The sequence below is a fragment of the Primulina huaijiensis genome, chromosome 15 (genome assembly GCF_012295235.1).
Source record: "Primulina huaijiensis isolate GDHJ02 chromosome 15, ASM1229523v2, whole genome shotgun sequence".
In the NCBI taxonomy this organism is placed as follows: Eukaryota; Viridiplantae; Streptophyta; class Magnoliopsida; order Lamiales; family Gesneriaceae; genus Primulina; species Primulina huaijiensis.
The window spans coordinates 186020-203866 of record NC_133320.1 but is presented as its reverse complement, the minus strand read 5'-3'; the positions used below and the strand labels follow the sequence as shown (position 1 = coordinate 203866).

Sequence of the window (17847 nt, the reverse complement as noted above, 5' to 3'; positions counted from 1 at the left end):
ATATAGATATAGATAATCTTGTGAAACCACAAATCTATTATTTTTACAATCAACTCTCTTGATGAGTTAAAAAATTAAAACAAAATCATAGGCAACCTTATAAACTATTTTTAGTATAAATAACTTATGTCATTTGGCTTGAAATTCTGTCATAAATACCAATGTGTAGTGAGTACACCAAATGTATTACAAGCGTATGTTTAAGTATTGGATCCTTAATCTGATTAATTGTTGGCCACAAGCTATGATTGGGCAGAGATAAGTAACCCCAGAGTGCGTTTTATGAAGATTTTACTCTCATTTTTTTATGCTGAGATAACCAAAAGTAATAATATAATTTGCAATATGTTTTTATCATAAATTTGGAACGTTGCTATATTATTGCTTATTTAATGCAGTAACATTGTAACAATTATATGAAAAAATTCAAATAATTAAAGATTGATTAAAACCATATAAATGCAAAATAATTATATTTTGAATAATTGATTTAAAGAAGACCAAGAAATCTGGTAAACAAAAGCTTGTTAAAGAAAGCTAGAACAATGAATACAACTGGCTAGTAGATGATACCGCTGTATGCTTATGTTTCTTGCTCAGATTCCACAGGCTGCAAAATTTCTGGAGCTGGTGTTTCGGTTATGGACGCTTCAGTTACAGTAGGTACAGATGCTTTAAGAATACCTTGAAGCTCAAACTTATTGATGTAATAGCTAAGGGACGGCCCCAAGTAATCTGTGGTCAGCGTGGCAGGTTGATTCTTGCCAACTAGGAGAAGTATGGAGGCAGCTGCAGCAACAAAGACTAGAGCAATGCCAGCAACAACAGTCACTGTGTTCCCCGATCCATCAGCAGAAGAACCTGCGGCTCCAGAGCTGATAGCACTTTCTGCCACATAAACTGCAGGCTGAGCATATGAAAAACAATTAGATACAGTATTTTTACAGGTTTGGACATTGAATTGTAGCACGAAAACAAGGACTAGAAATGAGCGGTCAAAGAGATATTAGTCAAGCGATCTAGGCAAATTGCATTTACAGTTTCTTACTTGACTTCATTCCATGATAATTAGCTCAGCGAAAACATAAAAATTACCACAACCTTGTACTAAAGTACTGAAGACTAAAACTTGGATTAATCTTTGAGAGAAATTCATGATGTACTAACCTCGACAGAATATATATTCGTCTGGCCTGCTGTGTCCTTCTCTACATACCCAGTCCAACCTCGTTTACGGGGTGGAAATGTACCAACGACTTTTGTCTTGTCACCAGCTAGCCATTCCACGCTCACTTTTCCAACCTGTTAATTTAATTGAATTCATTGTTTGTTCTTCTCAATTAACTACAAAGCACAAACATTTCCCCCTAAAACTATTTCAAGAATTGGATATAATAAATAAGCAATCACTGCTAAACACGCATATATAGATTAGAAGCTTAATTAAGAATCAGCCACCCATTCATCAGAGATGGAGAGAAACAGACCTCTTTGTCGGGGGCACATTCTTCAACATTGCAATCAGAACTTTCATCAGAAGAAGCCCTGATGATCTTGAAACTCTTCTTCGGCTGCTCCAGCTTTGTGCGGTAATTCTTGAACAGCAATCTGCTGCTGCTAGCTGATAGGACACACGCCATGAATCAAACAAATCGCATTTGTGTGTGGTAGAGGAATTGCTCTGATAATGAAGAATATATATGTGGTTGGCTTCATCAAGCAAATCCAACCATGTTCTGATGACCATATTTTTCGATATTTTTATATTTTATTTACATTCCTACCATATTAAATTTCTTTTTTAATAATTAGTGCAAAATTTATTCGATAAACGCGTTTCTAAATCATCTTGATAATTTATTATTATTATTTTTTTTGTAAAGCTAATTTAAACAATCATAACAGTATATCAGCTTTAAAATTTTCTATAATTTTAAGCTATCTTTTAATTAATTTTTTATGTAATAGATCATTTGCTTATTTGATATTTCTGAAAATATGTATTTCACATAAAAAAAAAACTAGATAATTTTTAATTTGGACTTTGACATATTGCAAGCTAATGACCTCTTTGCGTGAGAGAGGTCCACGATTGGTCTCAAATCAAACTTATAGTATTTTCATTCCAGAAATTTCAGTACTTGGGAATCGGGATAAGTTTCTATGAGCTTATATTTAAGCAATACATGATCAAATTTATTCTAAGTACTTATTTATAATAACTCCGACATAAACTAGCCACAAATAGTTGAATGTAATTTTTTTTTTGGGAAACATTTGTAAATAATACCTGAATTTACAAAACTTTGATTGTGATGAATAAATCTTTGCACAAGCGACAAAAATTAATTTCATGAACGATGTATTCCAGTGATTTATCAACAGTGGGTAATAATTTAATCTGCAAACCAAAAGATATGAGGGACTTTTTTTTTCTCTGTAACTTATCAGCAAACCACCTTAATTTGAGTTGAAACTGCCCATCCTTTAAAGTCTGCATCAGAATGATAAAGCGTGAAGATTACAAAACAAATGTAATAATAAAACAATAATACGAATGGGTTTCTACACTATTATTACATTACAGTCGCTTAAAGTATCTGGTTTGGGTGGATTTTTTGGCTCCCTCTTCCGAATATGGTTTGGCATGATCTAGAGCCTGAGGAACGAAAATTCTTGTCACACTTCTGCAAACTTAGATTTCGAAGTACAAGTCAAGTGGGAAAAAAAGTATAAAATGCCAAAGCGTATGATATATGATTGCTTTCCTCAATGTTGGGAAATGCCAACTTAACAGCCTCCTTCATCAAGCAACTCACTACTCCTTCCAATGACTTTTACAAGAGCCCATATATTCAATCACAAAAACAATGCTAGATACATACCCTTCCTGTAGTTGAACACTAATTCTCAGCAGTTGCTTCTTTTTACTTTTTAGAAGTTGATTTTTCGTTTTTAAATTAGAGTTTAGACTCCATTTACTAAGTTTACATCATAGAACATGGAAATGAAACAGTGTGACAGGTACAACACACCAAAACTGCTAAATCATCTATTTAGTGGCAACAACCAATTGACCCAGTTGCATGAAGTGAACTTATAAAAATGACAACATTTCCCTGGATATCATAGAACAGTTTACAGATTCATCTCTCTCAAACTCTAAAACTCTAAGAAACTCAACATCAGTTTTACTTTTACAAGATCCAAAAGCTTGAGGTGCCAAATACCAAAAGAATGACCCAGAATCATCATTCAATTCCACAAAATGAGACTCAAATATACCGGTCTTATAAACTTAATCAATCATTAATGAGAGATGATTTCTTCAATAACCAAGATATGGAAAAGTTACTTGCCTCGGGTTGGAGAATGGTCAGTAAGTAAGGTGAATCAAGGCTGTCATTATTGCGAACGATGGTCTGTCAGTAAGGTACAGACCAAAATCAAGAAAAGTACACCACCCTTAGACATAATAATTTAGACATAATAATTAAATAAAAGATGACAGGAGATAAAGAATTAATGTGGCAATGAAGATTGAAGACTCACTTCAGTGAGTAAAGAAGATAGGAGATAAACAATAATGTAGTGATGAAGATCGACGAGTGACTCCACGCGACATCTCATCCAGGTATGCACGAAACCTTCTGAGCACTGTTTAAAGAAGAAATCCGTGACTGCATGCAAGTAGTACAGATATGTCATTTTAAACAAGACTTCAACCACATAATTTGACCAGAAATGAAATTTTACAGAGTTTAACAACACAAGTTGCTGTGAAAAACTAAAAAGTGATGATCGTTTCCGTAAACCAGGATATTCTAATTCCATTGTCTTTCTTGCATATATCTATAAGATCACTGAAGAGTGAAGATGCTTTAGGTAAGTGCCTAATATGATTCTTGTTATAGTAATTAATTCCCCTGTCACTAAGCCTGGTTGATGCAGCCTGATCTCCATACCTTGTCCTGAAGTTCAACAACTGTACCAGCTCTAGGAGTCCCAAATTGGCTAATTTTTAGTTCTTACTGTAATGACTGAACACAACATGCTGACAGACTCTAAAGTTCAAAAAATCAACTAAATTGTCGCGTTTAAATGGCACAACATACAAGCCTTTATCCCACTAAGTGGGGTCAGCTATATGGACCCCCCTACATCATTGTGCTCTGTCTTCTATCGTATCCTCATCTATATTTAAATAATGCATATCATGCTTCATCATGATTATCCAAGTTATTGTATTTAAATGAAGCAACAATAATAAAGAAATGGCATCAAATGAAATAATAGATCATAAACAAGGAAAATATTATTTGTGCATAGCAATCACAGCAAGTGACAGCAGTAATGGATATGCAAAGAAACATCATCAATTTTTCTTGCACTTTTTATGTTATTCACAGAAGGATTCTGAGCTTAAAATGGGAAATAAAGTACTAAAGTATATGGTACTTGAATATGTGTTTTCTTGTATTTGTTTTGCACAGGCTAAAATTAAATAAATACCTTACCATTGATACATCAGCATCTGCCCTATTCTTCTGGAGGACTAGCTTTAGATTTTCCTAACACTGGACGTTATTTCCTAATAGGTCAAATGAGGCTCGGATTCAACTTAGTGACCAGCGAACCGACCCCTAACTGCACCTAACAAAAGACCAGAAGATTGGTGCAAGTTTTCTTGTGGATTGTAGTGCTTGGGAAATTACAGTCATCAGAGATGTTGCAAAAAATGTTCTCTTCTTGTTTTTTTGTCCAAATTGGTGTTTATTACGTCGGCAAGAGCATAATTGTCAAAAGCGAGAGGCTCAAAAGAGCGATAAACTGTCTGGGGCTTAAAGCGCAAAGCAAAGCGCACGCTTCACGGTAAAAAAACGCAATTTTCTGAGTCGAAGAATTTTTTGAATATCTCCTCGAGCAACAAATCTAAACAATTATTTTGCACATAAAGTCCAGTACAAGTGTGAAAATTGGTTTTCCAAAAGACAACGTAAAAAAAGAAAGTAAATTTAATCATACAAATTGAAAATATCTAATTCTTACTTGAAACTTGGAAGTAACATAAAATTAAAATATTACATGCATTGATATTGCAACTTGCAGTATCTGTTTCAACTTGAATCACATTCTTTTCTCCAACGTGAAGCACAAAGTTAGAAAGCAACTCAAACATCTTGTCACCTGTGTGAGAATAACCCGTAGAATCAATTGATTCAATAAATACACTTCTTCTCGGACCATTTACCAAAAAATTATAAGAGTCCTATTCTTTTTATCCGTCCACTCATCTGCCATGATTGTGCACCCATACTTAACATGATCTTCTTCATGGGATTTGAGAAGCAAGTTAGTATTTGCCAACTCTCTCTTCGAATACTTAACCTCACTTCATGATATGATGGAAGTTTCATTCCCAATCCATAACTCTAAATAGCATTGATACAATGCTCAAAAGAATCATATTTAATGGCATTAAAAGAATTCCAGCATCATACATCCATGCAGCAAATTTCTCAAACGCAATGTCTCTTAATATCTTTTTATTTTCATCAAACAGACTTTTATTTTTCGAACGTCTTTGTTTGGCAATTTCATCTACATCTTTCATAAAATAAAGATTAATATGTCCGGTTTGCTTACACTTTTTACCCTGCACCGTAAGAGGGATACTTAAACCGGATGTTGGTCGTTTCTCTTTCACTTTACTTTGAATATCATCTTCATCTTCTTCCAAATCAACAATAACATCAAAATCAAGAATATCATCCATTTGATTATTCAATTTACTCTTTTTTTTTCATGAACTCTTTAATTTCTTCTTTAACATGCTCCGGACATTTCGGACAAACTTTCACATTTCTATTGTCCACTACTAAATGTAGCTTGTGTCGATAATCTCACAATTTGTTATTTTACCACAAAAACAACACACAACATTTTGATTTTTAGGATTCGAAAGAGTTGCATAATTCCAAGCAATATCCTTTCGATTTTATGACATTGATGTAATTGACATGGTTAAAACAACAACAAAAAATCAATAACAATTACCTATTAAAATTAAAAAACACAAAAACAATTATATTTTGTTTTATAGAAATTCATAAAATTTGGGTTTTACCAATTTTGGGCAGCAAGGAGGAGGGCCAAAGTGAGCGGAGGCCGGCGAGGCAGAGGTGAGACAGTGAGACACAAAGGAAGTGAGATGCGAGACAGCAAATCTGATGGTTTAGGGGCTTAATTTTTTTTTAACTTTTAAAAAAAAGAGGCATGTGTTGCTTCTATGAAGCGCGCGCTTAGCGCCTCAGAGCGAGGCGCAGACAAGTGACCACTTCTTCAATCTGCCGTGCTTCGGAGTTCCCCGAAGTGCTGGACTTGCGCCTTGAGTCGCCTTGCGCTTAAACGACTGAGGCGCAAGCGACTGAGGCCAGCTCTTTTAACAACTATGGGCAAGAAAGGGAGACTCAAGACCATTTGATCATCCATTGTCATTTTTTCATATTGTCGTTGGTTTAAAGCTTTGGCAGAGTTCGGCTTGATTTGGATCGAGATCAACTTGGGATTTGTTCAAGGAGTATCTCGAACAAGATTTGGGGAGGAGTGGCAAATTTTTTTGGAATTTGGCGGTTCACGGTTTGAGCTGGTCTATGTGAATGTAGAGGAATATGAGGATATTTATATATCAAGAAGACTTGATTGAGGAGTGCTGGAACAAGATTAAACTCAGGTTTTCACGCTGGAGTTCGAGGATTGTAGAGTTTAAATAATTCACGTTCTCAGATTTGTATATGAATTGGGATCTAGTATTAAGCTAATCTATTTTGACTATGGATCTCACTTCGTCTTATGTGTACCTCTGGTTCGCATTTTGCAACTAATTTTATTAATCAACATAATATCGTTTCTTATAAATAAACATCAAATGCTAAGTTTAATTATAGCATGGAAATCCAAAGATCTTTAAAAAAAACCCTGGTTAGCCCAATGTTATCTGGACGGCATCCCACAAGTATACCAAAGAATTTTTACCATAATATGTCGCATGTGTCTATGCACTGCAAAAAATTTATGCCAAGTACAAAGAAGATGTCTTATCTTCTAACTGTGCAGTTTTCATATTTTCATTGATATTTGTTTCTTACATCCGTAGAGAAAATAACACAACACTAAAGCTTTTGAATGTGCAGATTCCTACCTTGACATGATAACTCACGTAAGCATGTAATATCAGTAAACTCCTAACAGTTCTGTCCATCCTTCTTCCTTCCACATGACGCGGGACAATGATTGTTACCCAGAAGAAATGAGAAATAACAAACAGAAAAAAAATAGATAAACGTATCAGCTCAAAATTTAAGGCATTACCAAAACTAAAAAATCCAGCATTAGCTGATAATGATTCGCTGCAAGCTCCTTGCAATTCTTGAGGAGGTGAAGGAGACCACGGACAAGGAGGTGCATTACTAAATCCAGGAGTTTGCCTTGCTTCCACAAATTCCTGAATAATAACCAAGTATATAGATTATTTAAGTAGCCAAAAGAAAGTCAATTGGGAACACGCATAAGTGAAGCAAAAAAGTTTTAAGAGGACAAAGTACACTTCAAAGAAACAATATCACTTGTTCAATCGTTTGGGGTCAGGCAAGCAATCTCTAACCCATGACTCTATTTTAGCATTGCACTAACTTCAAAATAGCAAGCATTTAGTAAAAATATCAATACATTAATTTTATATTTGATCAATGTATACAATTAATTCGATTAAAACAAAATGTTCATTTAAATAACTGATTAAGTTTATTTAAAATTATATCAATTTAAATAATTAAATTTATTACTTAATTTTATGTAATAATAAAATTTACAATTGATATAATAAGTAATTACATACTATAATTTCATATTAAGGTAATATATTAACTAATAAATTTAATTTGTTTACTTTAATCAATTAAATAAAAAAATTATAAAATAATAATTAATTCCATTATTTGTTGAATAAGTAACTTATTCAAAATTAAAATTTACAAAATAATCTAATGACATTATAGAAAATTAAACTTAAATTTTATCATGATTAACTGTTATAATAATTAAAATAAAAACAAAAAAAATAGAAATGAATTAAAATGCTGATGCTTTTTAGCGTTGGCATTCCTCCAACCTAGCACAGAGGGTGGAGCACAAATCCAGGCACTATCTTAGCACTAGGAGCTAAGATAACATCCAGTTGGAGAAGCTCTAAAACACATAGCAGCTAGAAATGTACATAAAAAATTGTCACTAAACAAATAGATAATTCAATTTTTAGTCTGATGGCAAGAAAATAAGGTACACTTCCTTAGAACCAAATTCTTTTTTTGAGAATCTGACTAGAACAACAAGAATCTACAAAAAACAAGTGACCTGCCACGCAGGCATAGGCCTCTCTCATTTTAAAGTGCAACACTTCCAATTATAAATCTAGTGAGGAAGCAATAAAAAGAAACATAATTATTTTTAGTGCTCACAGTACAACAGATAAATCCAGATCCTATTTGAACTTGTATATGACTAACATTAGTAATCTGGCAGAGGCCTCTCCAATTTAAAATGTACCAGACTCTGCATTTTAAAAATGTAAAAGACACAAACAATAAGTAAAAGTGTCCAACAGAACATTCAGGTTCTTCCATTTTACTTTCCCTACTTAGTTCAGAAGGAGATTGAGAAGTGCAAGATGGGCAAAAAAGAAAAGAAAAGGCAAAACCAAACAGATCAGAACATTGAAAATAGCATTTCCCAAAAATAAACCCAGTACCTGTAGGAAAGAAGTAGCAAGAACAGTGTCTACAGAATCCCTGAAATGCATGGGGAATATCAGTCACCTTTTCTGCCTGCAACCACCAGCCACATGCTATTCAGGTCCAACATGAATTGGGGCACCATAACCTTTAATATAAGACTAGGTTTATCGATCTAGTTAGTTTCACAGGATGTACAAGTGCTGCAAGCAAGTCCAAGAAGGTTCTTATATTCATCATCTTAAAATAATAATGTTAATATGGTTGCATGTAGATGGTGGCAGAAAGCAAGTTGAATGTAGATTACCATGAAAATAGAAGTGGAAGTGGAAAACATACAGGCTCCACAATAATGAGCTTAAACTAATAATGTTAATATGGTTTTCACAATTCACCAGCAGAATAAAAATGGTTAATACAAATTACCTGAGGAGGAAAAAAAATGCCCCATTTGGCCGATGTACAAGAGAAACAAGCTGATTTAAATCAGATCTAGCGGTCCTCAAGAAAAATTGTTTCAGAATTGCTCTCAGTGGGGCACCCAATACCACTTCCTGAATAGAATAAATCTTTACCAGGAGAGCCCGTTTATGTTCTGCAAAATCAACCTTAGATAATAAATAAGCCAGAATTCAAAATGAAAGGTACAGAATTCATGCATGCGCATATTGAACCATACATTAATAAGTTTCTGAAGGAGAATGAAATTGGCTGACATGAACTAAGAAAATTCTGGTATAGCAGGTGAAGTACAAGAGTAAGGACCTTTAATTTAAATTCCAAAACCAACATTCCTTGAGGAGGGGGGGCTGAAATTCATTTGTCAAAGTAAAGATCAAAACTCAACTTATATTATATATATACATATAATCATTTAGCATCTAAAAAGAGGAGACTTCATGTGTTACTTTAGATTGCAGAGGATAAAGCAAATTTTCTTTGTTCCTTTGGGGGGCAACTTAATATATTTATTCACTTCCAGAATGCAAAATGTAACACACTGGTTTCATATTCTTTGATTAGTAACAGCACTGTATTTCAAATACTGGAGATTCTAAATCAACTTTAGTAAAAGGAACCATTAGGCATTTCCAGGCAGAATAGAAACATAGAATTACACCACAAATTATTGATTCTTTTCTCCATAAAAGTAGGAATACAAGAGAAAAGGAAACCACTCGATCTTGATTCCATTAGCAGAGGGAGTTGATTGTATAAAACAAAAAGATTTGTACTTTCGGGTATAAAATTTTCCAACCAGTATAAAGGGTAGGGTGTCACACAATCCTGACATCCGGGTCACGACCAATCATAGGTCATGGCTTCAACCATCTTAGTTACAGGCCCAGGAATCACTGTTTGTCTTGCAAGCATTTTCAGGGACTACTCAACTAGTCTAACATCCTCAAGACAAGTTGAAAAATAAGTTATAACCAAGGCTATAAATCATTTAAGCTTACCTCCCAGAGCCAATTTCAGGCAGGTGTTAGCATGCAGTTATTAGTGTAGGAAATGGAGCATTTTTGCCTTCGATTCTCAAAAAAGATAAACAATATCCTCGTTAGAAACAACATATGCTTTTAGTTGTTAGCTATCAAAATTGAGAAACTACTTGTACACGTGGAAACAAGCAGAGTCGCACTTATTCAACACTTCTAAAGTATTAGATTGATAACCACTTAAAAAGTTTCCTTGATATTAAGTTTAAAAAAACGATCTTATCAATGCTCTTCTGCTTGATACATCATGCATTAAAATATTCTTACAATTTAAGTAGTTCGATTTCAGGAGATTTGAAGCAAACTTTGGTGTTTGGATTGAAAGGTCCCTTATTTGTGGCCAACCAATTAACTAAACGGTGGTGCAGTTGTTTTCCCAGGATCCAAACCCTCTCCGAATCACGTTAGATGCCAGAATAGCTAGTTTCTGTTTTTCTCAACATTTCTGTAGATTGTAAAAGTTTGTAGCAAAATTGCCACTGATGACTGCATGGAGGAATGCTTCAACACAGAATTGAAAAACATGTGCAAATGCAGGCAATAAAGGAAAGAATAGAGCAACTAGGAATTTATGAAACAATATCTCTAAGAAGAATGTTGGAAAGCAAAAACAACCTTAGAAAAGATAACTGATAGTACCTTCATCTGCGGGGAGTTTTGACTTCTGACAAGCTAAGTTTTACAGTGAGATTAAAACCATCTCTGGGAAGATCGAGAATTTGTAAGACCACACCATATGTGGCTTTGACAGCTTCTATGGCACCTGGAGGAAGCCCATTCAAAAATGTCGTTTCCGGAGGTGGAGTTGGTATCGATACAGATAGAAACAAGATATTTGGGTTCTTCACATTTGCCTGCAAAGAGGTTAGGAATTAGAGATGGAAGGTCCACAGCCCTTGCACATGCAGAACTAGAAAAAAGCAATATAACATTATTTAAGGAGAAACATATAAATTTTTTCGTCAATAACTTACTATATGATGACAACATTCAACAGAGAATCCAATCAGACATGTATCACCTGAATACGGTATCGGACATCATCAAATTGAACCCATTGGCAATCCAATTCAACTCCCTTCTCAAGACCGAAAGGGAATCAGCAAAATAACAAGATAATTAGGAATTGTGCATCATCATTAAGAGAAAAGAGCACTAAAACAGGTTAAGAATGCACAGGTGATTGTTTCTTACTTCTGAAGACGGGTTGACAAAATCTGGAGGAAATATCTTGGCTCAACCCCTGTAGAAATTATAGATAGGAATCTTATTGCTTCAGCTCCAAACCAAGCGTCCGAGTACAGTAGGAATCAGCAAGCGCCGGCTATGGTTAACATCAGGGGAAATTTAGTGGCTAGACCGATCGTACGTACATAGGGTCTGTGGTGCACTTCGTCCATTTTTTTTAAAAAAAATTATCATTAAAAGTTATAAATATTATGTAATTAATACATTTAGATTTTAAATATTATTATAAAAAACTATTATATGAAAAATGTTTATCATGATCTTCTGCCATCAAATCGATTTTGTTATCATCACATTTCATATATTGATTGAATGAAACTACTATTAATCTATTACTATTATCTATTACTATTATAAATATATGAATTTGAATTGTGAATTTACATGTATGTCCTTATGATAATTAAATAATATTCATTAATATATGTCTCTTTGTTTGTTTATATTTCATATATTAATTAATTAATGTAATCTAAAATAAATTAAAGAAAAATGAAAATTTAACATTTACACTTAAATAGAAAAATAATGAAATTTACATTTCATTTTTAAAAAATGAACTATATCCTTATTTTAAAAATTATTATTATTTTTTATTTATCTGTTTTTTATTTTTGTTTCATTAACGAACTCTATTTTATTTTTTTGGATGTTCTTTTGTTTTATTTCTATTATTTTTTTTGGATATTTCTTTGTTTTATTTATATTTTCTATTAATTAATAATTTTAAAATAAATCGAATAAAAATGAAGTTTAAACTCTTGTTTAAAATTTTATATTTATCCAATTTTTGAGTAAGTCTTCAGTAAGACGGTATCATGGAAATATATCTCTGAGACGAGTTGACTTTTTTCATTAATTAATGTTAATGTATTTTAAAATAAATCAAATGAAGATGAAGTTTACACTCTTGTTCAAAATTTTATGGTTATCTATTTTTTGAGTAGGTCTTCTGTGAGATAGTTTTATAGATATATATCCATTAGACTGGTCGATCCAGTCATTTACGGAATGAAAAACAATGTGTTGGGTGCAATAATTGTCCCTGCTTGGTGGAGCGATCGAACCGTGTTGCTTGAGCTGTTGTGCGGTTTAAAAGATTTGAGTTGCACCATTACTACTAGTTATAGCTTTTGGTAAAGCGGTAAGCGCTCGGTCCTACAATTGGTATCAGAGCCAAGGGCACGGGTTCGATTCCCATTGATTGCAAAAAGTGAAATTATTGGGAGGGAGATTGTTGGGTGCAATAATTGTCCCTGCTTGGTGGAGCGATCGAACCGTAGTGCTTGAGCTGCTGTGCGGTTTAAAAGATTTGAGTTGCATCATTACTACTAGCTATAACTTTTGGTAAAGCGATAAACGCTCGGTCCTACACAATGTTTTTTCATGTTTCGGATCTAATAAGAGACAAGTTTCAGAAAATTGACATGTGAAACAGCCTCATAAGAGTTTATGTGCCAATTTTATTTTTAATTTGAATAAATTAACATTTATGAATAACGTAAATAATAATAAATATCTCTTTGTTTGTTTAATTTTTTTTCATATATTAATTAATAGATTCTAAAATAAATTGAAAAAAAATGAAATTTAATATATTTTTTGAAATTAAATTTACATTCTATTTTTAAAAAAATTTAAAATAGTAATAATATTAACAATAAATAAATATTTTTTCCCACCTATTAATGACTTGTAAAATAAATTGAAGAAAAATAAAATTTAGCCACTATTTTTTGAAATGAAATTTAAATTTAGTATTTATTTTTTGGAATGAAATTTACACTGCATTTAAAAAAAACTATATCTATAATGAAATTTAAAATAATAATAATAATAAATACATGTTTTATTGTTAGTTTTCCCAATTAATATATGAAAACGAAAAAAAAAATACATGTATTTATTAATATTATTTAACGAAGATAATGACATATATGTAAATTCACACAATTGTATTAGAGTTTTCAAATTTATTAGTCGGTATTATTTACGTTATTAATGAATGTTAATTTACTCAAGTTAAAAATAAAAATTGGCCCAAAAACTCTTATGAAACTGTTTCACGGGTCAAGAGCTTGACGCACGAGAACTTCCAAGGAGTTCACACATCATGCATGCTTAACCCACCAAAATTGAATGATAGTAAAAGATTAATCTTTTAGTTCAAAAGTTTCTTGATTTTTATGTTAAAAGTTATAATTATTAACCAAGACACGACTTTTATTTCTTACAATTGTTATCTACCGTGCAAAGCTATATACTAAGCTAATGGTGGACATAATGAGGATTGCACTGACGTGAGTGTCAATAGGCCAAACCGTAAAATTCGATGTGTGGAAAACATAAATAATTGTTTGGTACCATAAGAGAACACTTCAAAAGAAGCAAAATGAGTTTAAATTGATTTTATATGTAATAATTACTCTATATACATCAAAGTGATAGAAAAATGAGGAATAAGAATGAATTCAAATCATTTTATGTGAAACAAATTGCTCTTACATCTACCGTTACTTAAAATGATTTATAATATTTTTAAAATTTTCTTATGTTTTTTTAAATATTTTTTTAAAAAAGATTACAATTATATTCATGTTTTATGCCCGGTCAAATTTCCACCAATAAATACTTGTAGAACTTGTAGTTACTTTTTCAAGGACGTGATTTATGTATATAACTTTATAACTTCAAAATATATTATGAGAAATTTAGAAATTATGGTGGTTGTAAAAAAAATTGATAAATTTGTTTTTTTGTTTTATTACTTTGAATACTCATAGTCTAATTATTATTTTTTCACAAATTTAAGGTTGTGATATTAAAATAGATGTTACAGGGATATTCAAAATATAATTCTGATTATGAATTACATCAATAAATATTTTTATGTTAAGACAGAATATTACAANTTTTGTTATTAAAATTTAAAAAAATAAGTAAATATTTTTCAAGAAGTAAATTTTTTTTGTCATTTATCAGATAAATAAATTTTGGTTAAAAATTTTAATTAAAAAACAATAACACCAACTAAAATAATAAAATAACAATATTATTATTATATCTTTTATTTTTAAATCTTTTGATATAGTTTTGTTCTTGGTCAACAGTCGTCGGGTTTTTTTTTTTTAATTTAAATCGTTGGAATTATTCAATGAGGAATTGAGTATGTTAAAACAGTTTAATTCTAAAAAAATGCTACTCATTTTTTATTTGAAAAGATTGCTAAATTATTTAGTTTGAATTAAACCTAGCTAATAGGCGTACGTACATCCGATGTATTCAATTGACGAGCTGGATTATCAATTTAACATACATGTTATATTAAACATAGTGTTAGCATATNTAATAATAATATTCCTGTAGTCTTGTAAAATGCACAATATATATGGTTGATGGTTGCTGCTTTCAACTCACACACTGTTTATTGGTAATTACAAGGCCGAGACAAGAAATTAAAGTGGACTACCTAGCTTGTAGCCAAGAGTACAGCTTGTACATATGCACATAAATAAACCTAGTCGATTTGAATGTAAAAAATGTGATCGAGATGGAAACTTGAATGTTGGAAGAAAGAAGGGACTAGTTGGGCTCGTCCGATCTTTCTGTCTGTACAATCCATATATATATATATCATGTATTCACTAAGTGGAGGACTGCATCACTGAACATGCCACCGCTTGCGCCCAATGCCTCAACTTTGTCTTCACTTGTTCAGGGTCGTCACCTGATTGATTGATCGATCGATCATCGTCATATTCATTAATTCTAATATATATATTAAAGACATGCATGCATGCACACAACTCCATTTGATTTCTAAAAATGGATCGAACCTGGGTTGCATATCTTCCAGGTGGAATCAACGTCGCTTCTCGGGCTCCCAAGTGATGAGGAATGGCCTCCGAGGGACGAAGAGGAGGTAGTAGAAACGCCTGATGCCGAGCCACTGCTCGCGGGGCTCGAGATGGGACTGGTTGCAAACTGCCTATTCACAGCAAAATAAAGGTCTAGGGCAGGAATGGTGTTACATAGCTTCTGCCCATCCTCTTCATTGAAGCCAAAACCTAGTTCTATGCAACCTTTCAGCTCATTCAAGTCCTCATCCGTGAGATTTTTACGCCTTTCTTGGCACAGGAACTGGAGGCGACGCCTCTCCCAGGCCATGTCTCTAGGGACTTCACACATGGACATCTGCTTGGACAATCTTTTCTTGGTTTTAGGGGTCGTCCAGAAAGGTGGTGCGTGCTCTAAACGTTGCAACTCGTCGCTTTCGTCAGATGCAAATGAAGATGATGATGATAACGTCGGGGTTGCCAATGTAGTCTCATTTACGGTCTCTCCCATATAAAATTTATATTACTAGCTAGCTAGCTAATTTTGGGAAATTAACAAACAAAAAAGAAGATGCGTGGGCACGGCGAGGAGGGCAGGAAACCTCCTCGTACCGTACGTGGTGGTGTTGGAAGGGGCCGGGGCCGGTATTAATAATGTCTTCGATCAAGTTTTCCCTATAAGAGTGATTTTGTTTGATTTAATTTGATTTTTCCTGTAATCTCTAAATGATTAATGGGTGGGGTTGGAAGAGCGCTTAAATGGGAACAATGGGAGAGGAAGCCCTTTATTTTCTGTGATTCTTCCCCTCCCTCCATTTCTAAGGACTTCAATTCTTTGTAACCTTAATTTTTTTTCTAATTTAATTAATGATTCTAATTCTAAATTGTAAATCAGCAACTTAATTACCCGCGGTTTAATAAATATGGATATCCACAAAAACTCTTATAAGACTGTACCCGACTAATGAAAAAATATTATTATTATTTTTTTACGGAAAACCATCCAATAGAAAACCTATTTTTATAAGCAATAGCATATATTAATGCACCGGGGTATAACATAAAAATGAGTCCTTGAATTCATCAATTCTTAAGGATGTTCATTTGTTTCGCATATTTTTAAGTTAGTTTAACGAATAATTTTAATATTATTGTTTATGACAACTCATGTTATACAATATAATTACAATGAAAGAAAATATTCGAGTTGTCTTAGTGAAAACCTCGACAAAATCAATGGAGAAGTCTTGGTACTGCTCAGTTACTTAGAGGGCACGTACATAACCAGCGAATTTATATTAGGATTACATTACAACTAGTTCGTGTTGTGTGAATATGACAAACAAACTGATCACGAGCCAAAGACACAAAATAACAGATTAATATCTCCGATCCAACAAGAATCACAAGTGCCCGCTCAGATAAGATAATATCTCCAACTTAAGCTCATTTTTTTTAATTTAATGTTTCATTTTTTACCTAAGAATCGCATATCAACAGATAGGGCCAACACGTACGTATGTTTATTTAATTATTTTCTCAACTTTTAACTACATCTCGTCTGATTATTATATAATCAAACTGCAACAATATAATTCCTTTTTCTTTCTTCCTGTAAATGCAAACCTGCAGGGCGGTTTTGAATATTGCTCATCGATCGAGTTTTAATTTGTTATTGGTCTAATTAAATCATATAGTCAATTACTATCACCTTTTCATTTATTTTTTGTTAAGTTTAAATTACCTCAAGTTTTGCCAATGAAAAAACATCGGGTTGTTTCATGTCTAAGTGTCTTTCTCATGTAATTCATATTCTATCAGAAGCTCAAGCTGCAAACATCATCAGAAGATCATCTCTTGAATCTGTTTCAAACCATACCACTTCATCAACTAAATGTTCAGGGTCAGACCGTTCAATTTTAACTGAACTTAACCAGTCTAATTCTGACTGTCAAGATTGATACAACAAACTCAAGTTGTTAATGCTATCATATAGGTGTCAAACACAGTATCTTACCAACTCCTGATTGACATGAATGTTTCTTAAAATGTCAAAAGTCAATCAAATTTTCAGAAGCTAAAATATCTGAAGCTGTAAGAAGCAAATAAACATTAAATCAACATATAATGTAGTGTACGATGAAAATATGTTGATAATATCAATTTATTGAGACACAAGATAGATGATCGTCGAAAAATAATTCGATCATTGGAAGCATAAATATATATATTCAAACTTCAAACTATAGAAGAATGCCAACGAATTTCAAGAATTCACAATATGCAATATGCATTATCTCGAGCACACTTACTGTTCATATATCAAGCTGCTCATCTAGGACATGTTTATTTATTCATATCAGATTGTCAAGAATCAACTTGTGTTACCCTACTAACTCTAACCGTTCAAAACTATCCGTTGAAAAGTTTGTTGTTTCTTGTGAATTGATGAGTTCTTAAATAGCCAGGATTTGT

General features: G+C 32.7%; 2 protein-coding genes and 1 pseudogene across 2 annotated transcripts; all 3 read right to left on the bottom strand.

Annotated features, from left to right (window-relative positions):
* Positions 1 to 463: 463 nt before the first annotated feature.
* LOC140958491 (protein MAINTENANCE OF PSII UNDER HIGH LIGHT 1) lies at positions 464 to 1740 on the bottom strand. Its single transcript, XM_073415950.1, has 3 exons — positions 1488 to 1740; positions 1168 to 1302; positions 464 to 907 (listed from the first exon to the last, which is right to left on the bottom strand). Exons 1-3 carry the CDS (start codon positions 1638 to 1640, stop codon positions 584 to 586), a joined length of 612 nt encoding a protein of 203 aa, XP_073272051.1. The 5' UTR covers positions 1641 to 1740; the 3' UTR covers positions 464 to 583.
* A 529-nt stretch (positions 1741 to 2269) lies between these two features.
* On the bottom strand, positions 2270 to 11688 carry LOC140958739 (actin-related protein 2/3 complex subunit 2A-like; annotated as a pseudogene).
* Positions 11689 to 15085: 3397 nt separating this feature from the next.
* On the bottom strand, positions 15086 to 16245 carry LOC140960231 (uncharacterized). The gene is made up of 2 exons (XM_073418422.1): positions 15373 to 16245; positions 15086 to 15263 (listed from the first exon to the last, which is right to left on the bottom strand). Exons 1-2 carry the CDS (start codon positions 15881 to 15883, stop codon positions 15181 to 15183), a joined length of 594 nt encoding a protein of 197 aa, XP_073274523.1. The 5' UTR covers positions 15884 to 16245; the 3' UTR covers positions 15086 to 15180.
* Between the last annotated feature and the right edge of the window lie 1602 nt (positions 16246 to 17847).